Below are 12,500 nucleotides of genomic sequence, written 5' to 3'. Positions count from 1 at the left end.
CATAGGAGATTTACTAGGCGACGAAAACACTCTCGTCGCTTTACAGTTGAGAGCATAGACACACAGTATGCTCTCCAACTTGCCAAACGGAGTGCGATACCACTGAATGCAGACCTCGTTGTCACCCGCTGTAGTGGCCGCATTCTCTACAGTCGCAGACTGAGCCGTTTCCGAGACGGTGCGACGGCCGTTGTGTTCGGAGGGATCATAAACCTGCGTTGTCGTCGGTTCCACGATGATCATTCCGTCTCCTTGTTGGTAGAGTCTCTCGAGTGGAGAGTAGGGAAGATTTAGTGCACTTGTCGGCATCGGAGCGACGCATTTGGTTGCGTATGGAGCACAGCTTTCCTTCAAGAAGTCGTGCATCTGTGCTAGTCGGGTGAGAGTGCGATGGTTGATGCCGGGTGATGCACTCGCTTCTGGTAAAACATCTTGCGCTGAGCGTGACATGCTGGAACGAAGGTGGGTAACATAGCGGAGTAGAAAGATCCAAGTGACTTGTGGACACTCGATGTCGTTGAGGAGTTTGGTGATCGAGTGGTGATGACAGGCTGTGTGTTCGACGTTTCCTAACAGTTTCGTGATGTTCACAAAGCGCAGCTCGCTCTGATTTGCCAGCATTAGCTTTGAGAATGTTGGCATGTTACTCTGTTCTTTCCCTTCTAACCTCCTCAGCACATCATCCGACTGCCCTTCACCAAGGAGAGAAGATAATCGAGAGGCTGCTTTTGCTGTTTGTGCTGCCGAGCGCACAGCCGTCCAAGCAGCTACCACTTCTTTCTGTCTTTCTCTCTCAAACTCCTTCAGCCTCTCTTTCCGAACGCGTTCTGTTTTTGATTCTTTACCCTTTGTAGTCTCGAATTTGTTCACCAGACTCTCTGGTAATGGTCGATTGATACTCTCAATGTAAGTGAGAGCAATTTCCAGATAAGCTTTATGAGTTAAGCTATACACACAGCAAGCAAAGTTGTTGTAAGGATTGAACATGCATGCAGTCCTGTGGCAGAGACGTCTGTCTACGTTTACCTGAGATTGTAGTCAGCTTCTGATGTGTTACTTATGGCGCTTAGTATGACAGATGCCGCTTCTCTATGGGCAAGATGGTCGTTCTTGGCTAGTTGACGTTCTATGATGCCTGCAATACAGTATACAGTCTATGTACACACACACACACACACACACACACACACACACACACACACACACACACACACACACACACACACACACACACACACACACACACACACACACACACACATACATACACACACACACACACACACACACACACACACACACACACACACACACACACACACACACACACACACACATGTTTGTCAGTTTGTCTGTTGTTGCATTTGTTTGATAGTTAGTCTAACACTTTCCGTCCTTCTTTCCTTTATTAATCTATTTGCCCGTTTGAGTGCTAGTTAACATGCATGCTTACCAAAGAGAAATGCAAGCGCTGCTTCCAGCTGATGTTCCTGTCTAGCTGTCACGCGCGCTATATCCAGTCCAGCTCCACAGACTAAAGCTGGAATAAGCCACGGTGATGATCTTGACTTCCCATCTAACGTTCCACCAATCATTAAATGCTGCTGACCAGCTGCAAATGTGCTCATAACACTACTGACAGCAGAAGGTTGATGGACAACAGCAAGACGAGGAGTCTTCAAGTATGGTGTGTCTTGTGAGAAGCGAGTACCATCAAATATCTTGAGATCATCAGGGCTGGAGACAACTTGATGAGCCAGGCACATGCCAATACGCAGTTTGATGCACGACAAGAGAGTCAGAAAGGGAAGATAGATATTGTGTAAAGATGCAAGTGTTGTATTCAGGTTGTCCCATACGATACTCTCGCCGTGTGTCATGATCTGGAAAACGGAGTTGACAAATTTTGTAGAAAACAGAATAAACATCTTACCAGATTGAAAACTTCTTCTTCTGCTTTTCTGTAAGAAGTGAGAGACGCGGCAAAATCGATGACGGTTTCAGGGCCTTTCATTTTGAGGTCTTCAAGAAAGAGTCTGCTTGTGGAGACAAGCTGTTGACATGATGGTGAAAGTTTGCGCAACCTTGAGGATCGATCAAGTATCTCCTGCGTAATTCAGATGCAAAAGATTGATGTATAAGATGAACAAGCAATCTGTACACGCACACGCATACACACACACACACACACACACACACACACACACACACACACACACACACACACACACACACACAAGTAATTACTCACCATAAAGCCTTCCACAGCTTTACTCGTCTTATCAAATTTAATCCAATCAGAAACAGTCAAATTGAAAGCAAACTCCAGCCACATCTCCATATCACCCAGACTCTTGGCTTCTCTCTTTCCCTGTTTACACTGTGCAACAAAATCATTCAATCCAGATGATTGGGACGCCAACGAAGTGTCAACATCAAGACTGTGAACAAGAGCAAGCCTGCAGCGCAGCCACAAACGAGCATCCAACCTCTGCGTAGACTTCACATTATCAAGTCTGCAACAAACATCATAAGTTGTGGTTTTGACTACAAAGTGCCTTGAAATGCAACAAACCCTTCATTTCTATCGTCTGGTAAGCTCAGGTAATCAGAGAGGAGTTGCATGGCTTGTAGGACATAATCACTGCTTGGAGCCTGATGGTCGTATTGATTGGCTATGTCAGACAGCATCAGCAAGCAATGACATAACAATTCAATGTCAGATGAAGGAATTTCTTCGAGTACGTCACATAAATCTAAGATGAACAACAATCGAGGCATAAATTGTACATAACATAATGTAGGTTTCTCACAACACACACACACACACGCGCGCGCGCGCACCTTGTCCAATAAATTTTTTGATTATAGACTGCATGACAATGTTTATGATCTTTTCAGCTTCTTCAAGTAAACCTCCCTAAAACACATCCCCAACACGCATCATGAGCGTCTGATGACCTAAGTTATTCTACAATATAACTAATTAATCACAACAGCAAACACCTTCAAGCATACAATACAAACCAATCCATCACCAATCAATATTACTGCTTACCTTGATCTCTCTCATAGTTGGGACAATCATAACAGCTTTCTGAGCTGATGCTCGAGATGCCATGCTCGACTGTGATCCACTTCTCACTGACTTGTCATCCGCCAACTGAGGTGTCTCTAACCAACTATTCAATGAACTATGAGACAAACTGACTTTTTTAAGCAGACGCGGACTCTCGGTTGCAGAATTTTCAATCACATCAGAAGCATGATCTAAAGCCGCAGCCTGACCTTGCCCTACAGGTTCCAAACTGGCAACTTTAGTAGACATGTGCCTTCCACGTCCCAATACTGGCTTGGATAAAAGTCTCTTTGCAGGACCAAAAGACGTGGCAGCAGATGAGTAGAGCGATGGACTGTTAATTAATACATAAACTAAACTAAGTGTAGCTAGTCAAGCTAAACGTAGTGTGACATACTTCAATGTTGCTGGCGAGTTGTTGACTGTCGAAGCGATTGTGATTTGCAGACGAGCTTGACCGATATTGAGAAGGGAGGTTAGACGTTTCCCGTAAAGTGAAGAAAGAGATGTAGAAAGTGATTTCTTGAACAGCTGTGTCATTACCTGGTGTGAATGGCTCAACGTTATGATCAGGTCTAATGACTCGATTAGAAATGATTTGTGTGTAATCCATGCATCACACACACACACACACACACACACACACACACACACACACACACACACACACACACACACACACACACACACACACACACACACACACACACACACACACACACACCACCCTACCTTGTAGTTAGACTGATCAGTCAATGGCAACCCATTCGAAAATTTCACTGACGTCTAAAAACACACAACCATTCAGCTTCTTCATTATAAACAAACGTTCAAATCAACTCACCATACGAGACTCAGCAGGTAGAAATGACGAGCTGCCAGCCTGAGGAAGCCTGTAGCCACACACAAGCTCACTAAGAACATGAATCGCTTCAGAGAAACAACAAAGTCCAGTCAATGCCTCCAGCTGCAAACAAACACCTTACAAACATTTACTAAACATAACTCTATGTCACCTTCTTACCCTCCATAATCTACTCTGAACGGTTTGACAAACATCACGACAGACAATGCAGGCAACATAGTGATGGAACGATATGAGAGGCAACACGTTCAAAAAGTATCTTGTTCTCAGCAGTTCCTCGATATTCCACTCCAAAGCAGCCACCAGAGACTGAACATTGCATCGGAAATAATCGGAGAAGAGATCTATACCTGGAACAAGCTCAGATGCGACTCCATCTGGTCCAATGTCATATCTGACATATTCACAGTCGGCTTGTGGATGAGGTAGTGATGCACGAAAAATGCTCTTGACAAGACATGATGACAAGAGACAGTACTCCAACCGTTGTGACAGATCCGAGTTGACAATAAATCTAGACAAATATATGTACACACACACACACACACACACACACACACACACACACACACACACACACACACACACACACACACACACACACACACACACACACACACACACACACACATCTTGTTTACACCATTCAAATCGTTTCTAGCTGACAATTTGATCACCAGCTTAGTAACTTACTGTGATATTTTAGATGCCATGATAGCTGCTTGAAGGCAGCCCCAAACGCCACATCGATTCAACATTATTCTGCTCAGATCACAATCTTCTTGATGACTTGTTGTGGATGCTGTTGATTCTGGCTTCTTTATCTTCTTTGCACTCAGCTTTGATGATTCTAGATATCTCCACTCATTCACTCCATCTTCTAAGCCAAGAATTGTGTCTACTCCATCTGCCCAACATTTGTATGCTCCTCTGAAAAAGCATATAAAATCAAGTATCTGTAATACCATTCAGAATGATATTTGTTACTTTGTTGATTCAGCTGATCTAAGCTAGCTGTGTGTCTGTCTGCCTGTCTGTCTGTGTGTCTGTCTGTCTGTCTTTCTGTCTGTCTGTCTGTCTTTCTGTCTGTCTGTCTGTCAAAGGTATTATATTCTTCAAATGATTGAACATTACAACAACAACAAGCTAACAAACATATACCAGAACTTAAAACAACTAAAACTAGAAACCGTCACAGTTCCAAATATAACACTGCTGCAAACAATAAGAACAAAACAAAACTAAGACATACACTAAGACAAACAACAGTATGTCAAGCAATCTTCCAGCACAACGATGACATCTTGCGCTGGATTACGGCGGCCACAACACCGTTGCAATTGTACGCTGAATCTCTTTCCCCAGTAGTCTAGGAACTCGGCAGTGTCTGTCTGTCTGTCTGTCTGTTTTTAGACGAATTAAATATTCCTCATCAAGTTGAGCCAAGAAATAGGTATACTGACTCTGAGAACAGGCCGGATATAACAACATATGATCCCACTGGACACTTGACACAAGATCTGGACATTTCACTTGCTCATCCACATTCTTGTGACACCATACAATCAGCTGCCAAAATATCAGGTTATGCAGCTGAGTTAAGAGAAAAACGCAAAATGACAAAATATGGTCAACAGCAGTCTATAGCAGGATCTCATACAACATGTATTCCACTGGTTTTTGAACACTTTGGCTTTTGGGGCCCTATGGCTGAAGACTATCTCAATAAAATCTCCAAACTTTCAAGAGATGCAAATGGAAGAGTAGCAAAACAGACTTTAGAGATAGATGGAGAAAGCAACTGTCTGTAGTTGTACAGTCTTGCAACTCTCGTGTGATTTTTAAAAAGTTGTCAAAGTTGTCTAAGTGCAATTTTGATGACTTTCTATATGATAAAGACGTTCAACATTTTGTTCATTGACTGCTATTGTTATGCATACGTAACATTAGCAATTGTTATTGGTAGAGTAAGAGTTCAAATATAACAATCTGTCTGTCTGTCTGTCTGTCTGTCTGTCCATCTGTCTGTCAAGAGCCACAGCGACATCTACAGCTTATCAACTTCCACCACCTCCCACATCTTTCTAACCTGATATTTTTAAGATGAAAATGCAAGTTTCCAAGCTCATTCATAGCTTGAGCAGCAAGATCAGACCTCTTCACAAGAAGTGACTCTACAACCAACCATGACTATATTCCACTCACATCACATCAATATAACCCACATAATACAACAAACCTATTGTCTTGTCATATGCCAAAATAATAGAACCAACTTGTGAGCTGTCCAAAGGTAAGTTCTCTACATCTTCCATTTGAGCTGCTCTTGTCAAAGTAAGAACGCGCGGGTTAATGGCTGCTGCTTCAACGTTATGCTCAGTCTCAACAAACAGACGACTGCTTCTTTCACTTTCACAAATAGGAGAACTTTCAAGATGTAAACGAGTAAGCCCTAAACACAACACACTAAATCTAACATCAAAACTGCAAAGACACAGACAGACCAACTGGGTGTTGTCTGTCTGCTTTTGTTTGTTCTTTTGGTTTTATCTGTTTGTATATCTGTGTGTAAAACTGCAGTTTTCCAAAAAGTATTTTCAAAAACTACACACATAAATAAACAATAAACAAGTAAACAAACAAATAAACAAACAAATAAACAAACAAATAAACAAATAAACAAACAAGTAAGCAAAAAATAAACAAACAAATACATAAACAAATAAATAAACAAATAAATAAATAAATAAACAAACAAACAAATAAACAAACAAATACATAAACAAATAAATAAACAAACAAATAAATAAATAAACAAATAAATAAATAAACAAATAAATAAACAAATAAAGATAGAAGTAAGCAAAAAATAAACAAAAAATAAACAGATAAATAAATAAACAAATAAAATAAATTAAAAAAACAAATAAACAAACAAACAAATACAGAAATAAATAAATAAATAAATAAATAAACAAACAAATAAACAAATAAACAAACAAATAAAAAACAAATAAACAAATAAATAAACAAACAAATAAAAAACAAATAAATAAACAAATAAACAAACAAGTAAGCAAAAAAATAAACAAACAAATAAATAAACAAATAAATAAACAAATAAATAAACAAATAAATAAACAAGTAAATAAATAAACAAATAAACAAACAAATAAATAAACAAATAAATAAACAAACAAATAAACAAATAAATAAACAAATAAATAAACAAATAAACAAACAAGTAAGCAAAAATAAACAAACAAATAAACAAACAAATAAATAAGCAAATAAATAAACAAACAAATAAATAAACAAATAAACAAATAAATAAACAAATAAATAAACAAATAAATAAACAAATAAATAAACAAATATATTAATAAACAAACAAATAAATAAACAAATAAATAAACAAATAAATAAACAAATATATTAATAAACAAACAAATAAATAAACAAATAAATAAACAAATAAATAAATAAACAAATAAACAAACAAATAAACAAACAAATAAATAAACAAATAGATAATAAATAAATAAATAAACACATAAACAAACAAATAAACAAACAAATAAATAAGTAAACAAATAAACTAATAAACAAATAAACAAACAAATAAACAAATAAACAAATAAATATACAAACAAATAAACAACACAGACAAACAACACCCAAGCAGCAAACCAAACAGTTGATTACCATTGCTGTGTCCACCTAGATAACGCACCAGCAGACAGCGACAATACTGTAACGATCTTGAAACGTCACTTGTGTTTGATATTGCATGTTGCATTGCCTGAAGGCTGCTATGAACGTTAAGAGGTACAGACACATGAGCCAGAGCAAACACTCTGTCATATAAGGAATGACCAGTAGGATCAATGTGACCACCAGGGGTAATCTCTAAAAATAAAGAAGTTATCTGTGTAATAATTGTTGGATTGTTGAAGAGTTACCAAGACTCGATGGCAGCAATTTGGAAGCTGCTGATGATCGAGTTGCTAGTTGTTGTTGAGCGATGACTAAGAGAGGAGTTACTTGCTCTGAATAGCGATCACTGAAATGACATATGATATTGGTTAGTCTGGTGCTGTAGTTTTAGTGCTGGGAATGTGCATGCAATAAGAAAGACAAACAAATAGACAAACACACAATGTATAAATAGACAAATACGTAAATAAATAAATAAATTTATTTATTTATTAATAAATAGATAAGCAGACAAACAGGTAAACAAATAAACAAATAAACAAACAAACAAATAAACAGATAAAAAATTAGCAAATAAACAAACAAACAAATAAAGAAACAAATAAACAAATAAACAAATAAATAAATAAACAAACAAATAAATAAACAAATATACAAATAAACAAATATACACTAATACCTCGTTTATCCGGCCCTTGAAGTTCTGGGCATCTCGATCTGGGCAGTCTCAGCGATCACATGCAAAAACCTTTTTACATGAATGCGCATGAGCGATTTTGCATCCACAAAAATGGCGACTGGTAGCGAAGGTTACATGTCCTTACACTTGTGAAACAGATAAAAATAATAAGAGAAATCGAGAAAGAGAAATCTCAACCATCGTGTAGCTGAGATTTTTAAACTGCCGCAGCCAACTGTTGGAGACATTTAGAAGGATCGCGAAAAGATCAGTTGCCACGTGTTCAGTCCAGAGGACCCGACTGTTGCCAAGCGGCGGTGTATTGTACATGGATCACAGTTTCCTCTCATGGATGACGTGCTATCGGTGTGGTAATTGACCCTCTGAGATATGGATATTTCCCAGTTACGGACAGTGCCTGGTCCCGAGGTGCCCGGATAACCGAGGTATTAGTGTACAAATAAACAAATATACAAATAAATAAATAAATAAATAGATAAATAAATAAATAAATAAATAAACAAACAAACAAACAAATAAATAAATAAATAAATAGATAAATAAATAAATAAATAAATAAATAGATAAATAAATAAATAAATAAATAAATAAACAAACAAACAAATAAATAAATAATAAATAAAATAAATAAATAAATAAATACATAAATGAATAAATAAATAGATAGATAAATAAGTGAATAAATAGATAAACAAAACAATAATTCATCACAAAAAATCAACAAAACACCCAAATAAACAAACACACAAAAATTAAATGCGCACACACACACACATATAAACACAAAGAAACAACACACACACACACACACACACACACACACACACACACACACACACACACACACACACACACACACACACACACACACACACACACACACACACACACACACACACACACACACACACACACACACAGGTAAACAGACAACCCACACTTGCCACCGTCCATCCAGTGACAGCACAATTCACTAAATGTTACTTTGTCAGTGAGTTAAAATGAAGTGCGATTTCAGCCAATTTCTCCCACTGTCCTTCATAAAACAACAACTGGAGAGTCTGCATGACGATCCTCTTTACCCACCGCAAGTCTACAACCCCACGTTCATCCAGCCGAGCCTCAAACATTAAACCAGCCCCACCAGCTTCATCGTGTGGTCCACCATACCATCCATCCTTGTCCACCAACACCGGCCGTGACAAAAGCTTTGTATGAATTGTATTTGAAGCAGAACCGACATCAAAGCTCTCTTCCAAGTTGGTAGTTGTCTCGGAGTCTTTATCTCCATCTGGATTAAGAGCTCGATGTGGAGAAAGAGAGTCTTCAGCAACATCCGTTGTGCTAGAGTGGATGGTGAATGGTAGAGTAGCCGATCGAGCCAATGTCGTACTGTCTTCTAGTGTACTTGTAAACTGGGTTGTTTGACTGTGACTGCCCTCTCGACCTAGTGTTTCGTGTGTTTCTTGAGATCTTGACTTGACGTTACGAAGTGGACTTGGTGACTCAGCAAATGTAGATTTTGCTCTCGTTGATGATTCGGCATGTGGTAGATCCTCTTGTAGTGTATCCTTATGGTCAAATTTAGTCTCATCTGTCTCTTTTGCTTTCGTTTTCTTTATTTGTTTTTCTAAGAGTTGACTTTTGGTCTGCTCTTGTGTTGTCTTCTGCTCCATGGCTTGTAGAATCAGCATGTGACTGCCCTCTTCTAGTTGTTTTAGCATGTCAAGCAACAAATTGGCAGCAAAATAAAATGCCAGCCATGAAACTGTTCATGTGAATGTGTAGGTTTCTGCAGTTTTGCTGTCACTTTGCGCTCCGACTGTGCAATTGCTCGAGACAACAATGCCTGTGTGCTGTCCCATAAACATCGAGATGTGTTCCTCAGTAGCATCCAATTGCGACCGCGATGAGACAGCACAATTGCCCTACGAAAGTAGAGAAACATCTTTTGTATTGTGGACAGTTTTCCACTTGGCTTGGAAGCTGCTTGACGTTCCTTTTGTATGGCATCTTTCACACGAGTCTCTGGTTCTTCAGCAGCCTCCGTATGTGGTTCCTTGTCGACTCCATGTGTAGGTGCCTCTTCAATAACAGCTGCAGTCGCTGATTCCAAATCATGTGCAGATGCTGAGAGGCCACTGCTTATTGGTTCTAACTGTGACTCTGATGTTCTAGCATCTTGTGTAGCTGTCGTATTGAGATTACTGTCGATTGTATCGTGTCTTGTTTCTTGTTCTTTAAAACTGCGAAAACCGCCTTTCCAGCCAACAATAAGGCTGCCAGTTGTCTCCAGTCCAAACAATTCATTATCAAGTTCTGTAAGCCTAAAACGTAAGCCACAATCGTCATCACTTGTCACACAATGGACAGTTAATTCAAAACAAAACAATTACTTACTGTCCATCAAAATCGTTCATATCAGTCAGTTTAAGTCGATTATCAATTCTCTCCAAATAGTTGCTAAAACAGCTAAGAGCTTGAAATGTGTTGAGCTAAAGAAAGTCAAATTAATACACAACCACAACATTGCTCCACCACTCATTCACACACTAACTTGTGCTCTCCATGGCATTTCATCATTGCTGATTGACCTCAACTTTCGTCTGCGTTGAATTGTGCGCCAATAGTCAATGAGGTGAAAGCGTAGAACCTCCCTAGCCTGCAGTGTAAAAGTCTAATGCTAGAAGACAGTAGCAATTAGAATTATTGAGAAAAGATTACGTACCTTTGTTGCAATTTCATCATGTGTGACTTTTAGACGTTCAAGAAGTACAAGCTGTTGAGAATGAATTCTGTCTCGTTTAATCTGTGATATAGAATGTTAGCTATAGTGTTAGGTAGTAAGTTTTGTTACAAACATAATGCTCTAGGCTTCACCACATATGTACATGCATTATATATACTATTGGAAAACAATAAATGTCGACGTAGCAGTTCTCAGAATGTAGCTACTGTTTGTACTATCTAGAGCCGGTGTGGCCAACGATGAAATTTTGACAAAGTGAGTTGTCTATTGTCATGTATAAAGGCCGACCTCTATAAGCTGCAAATCAAAGATCTCGTGCGTCAAGCCAGTCACGTGTAGAAGTTCAACGCTCAGCACGCGTACAGTACACGCTCGGTCACATGCACGTGCGCAAATGTTGGCATGTGTGTGTAGTGTTCAATGACACCGATGATGAAGAAGAAGCTGACGCTCTTGAAACTGGCATCTTATGGTAGTCGTGTCTATCTATATAGTACCTTTTGCACAATATCGAATTAAATCTTTTGCAGTACATGCATGCACGCACGCACACACACACACACACACACACACACACACACACACGCACACACACACACTACACACACACACACACACACACACACACACACACACACACACACACACACAATTAGATGCCCATATGCTTGTAGCTCTGAAGCGACTATAGCACAGCTTCATTTGCTTGTGGTATTATTGCAACTAACATGTATAACTATTTGCATATTTTGCAAGTACACTTTAAACCTAAGATCCACAAGATCGATGTCTAGGTGACTACTATACATGTTACGATGTATACCAAGTATGATTTAGGAAATGTGTATGTTTGTTAGGCTATAGAAATAATTAATTAATGAAGTAGGTTGTGCTTTCCCACTCCTAAAAATTTACCAAACTAGAACATAGAAATTTTTCTCTGAAAAAATAAATAGATGTAGGGATTGTATAAGAAGTAGTAGAAACAAGATATCTAGATAATATGAACCAATGCCAGACATCATTAAATCCTTCCAACACACATTCCCTACATTTTACCTTTAGTGTGTTAGAAGGATTCACTAATGATGTCTGGCTTTGGTTCATATTATCTATAGATCTTGTTTCTATTACTTTTTATACAATCCCTACATGTATTTCTTTTTCAGAGAAAATTTTTATGTTCTATATATACTATTGGAAAACAATTAATAATGACAACATTGTCAAACAAACACACTGATAAAGAAACAAATTAACAAACAAACACACAAACGAACAGATGAACAAATAAGCAGGCAGACAGACAGACAGACAGATCTGCTAAAATTGACGGTGCAGCGGCAAAATGCAGAGAGGAGAAGAAGAAATTGAAATGCAAGGGTCAGAG

The 12,500-nt window shown here is 38.5% G+C and overlaps 2 protein-coding genes across 3 annotated transcripts in view; both read right to left on the bottom strand.

The window, feature by feature from the left end:
- The window catches only part of LOC134197303 (cilia- and flagella-associated protein 54-like), a 12,352-nt gene extending 2,233 nt beyond the window's left edge, over positions 1–10,119 (bottom strand). The window contains exons 1-18 of one of the 2 annotated variants that reach the window (XM_062666595.1): positions 9,346–10,119; positions 7,907–8,007; positions 7,650–7,853; positions 6,184–6,396; positions 6,034–6,118; positions 4,638–4,874; positions 4,104–4,458; positions 3,924–4,046; positions 3,812–3,865; positions 3,477–3,622; positions 3,059–3,413; positions 2,845–2,920; positions 2,576–2,756; positions 2,252–2,516; positions 1,934–2,107; positions 1,454–1,883; positions 1,027–1,135; positions 1–946 (exon numbers count right to left, since the gene is read on the bottom strand). The exon at positions 1–946 is cut by the window's left edge and continues 165 nt beyond it. In XM_062666595.1, the coding sequence (XP_062522579.1) occupies positions 1–946; positions 1,027–1,135; positions 1,454–1,883; positions 1,934–2,107; positions 2,252–2,516; positions 2,576–2,756; positions 2,845–2,920; positions 3,059–3,413; positions 3,477–3,622; positions 3,812–3,865; positions 3,924–4,046; positions 4,104–4,458; positions 4,638–4,874; positions 6,034–6,118; positions 6,184–6,396; positions 7,650–7,853; positions 7,907–8,007; positions 9,346–10,085 (4,794 nt within the window). In that variant the 5' untranslated portion in view covers positions 10,086–10,119. Of the gene's footprint in view, positions 947–1,026; positions 1,136–1,453; positions 1,884–1,933; positions 2,108–2,251; positions 2,517–2,575; positions 2,757–2,844; positions 2,921–3,058; positions 3,414–3,476; positions 3,623–3,811; positions 3,866–3,923; positions 4,047–4,103; positions 4,459–4,637; positions 4,875–6,033; positions 6,119–6,183; positions 6,397–7,649; positions 7,854–7,906; positions 8,008–9,301 lie in introns of both variants that reach the window. The other variant, XM_062666596.1, reaches the window with a different exon arrangement.
- Positions 10,120–10,133: 14 nt separating this feature from the next.
- The window catches only part of LOC134197667 (cilia- and flagella-associated protein 54-like), a 15,849-nt gene continuing 13,482 nt past the window's right edge, over positions 10,134–12,500 (bottom strand). Inside the window, exons 20-24 of the mRNA XM_062667013.1 lie at positions 11,090–11,170; positions 10,919–11,023; positions 10,762–10,856; positions 10,352–10,688; positions 10,134–10,289 (exon numbers count right to left, since the gene is read on the bottom strand). Of these exons, the coding sequence (XP_062522997.1) occupies positions 10,134–10,289; positions 10,352–10,688; positions 10,762–10,856; positions 10,919–11,023; positions 11,090–11,170 (774 nt within the window). The remainder of the gene's footprint in view (positions 10,290–10,351; positions 10,689–10,761; positions 10,857–10,918; positions 11,024–11,089; positions 11,171–12,500) is intronic.

Source organism: Corticium candelabrum, chromosome 22 (genome assembly GCF_963422355.1).
Source record: "Corticium candelabrum chromosome 22, ooCorCand1.1, whole genome shotgun sequence".
Lineage (NCBI taxonomy): Eukaryota > Metazoa > Porifera > Homoscleromorpha > Homosclerophorida > Plakinidae > Corticium > Corticium candelabrum.
This window is presented reverse-complemented; position numbering and strand designations above follow the sequence as displayed.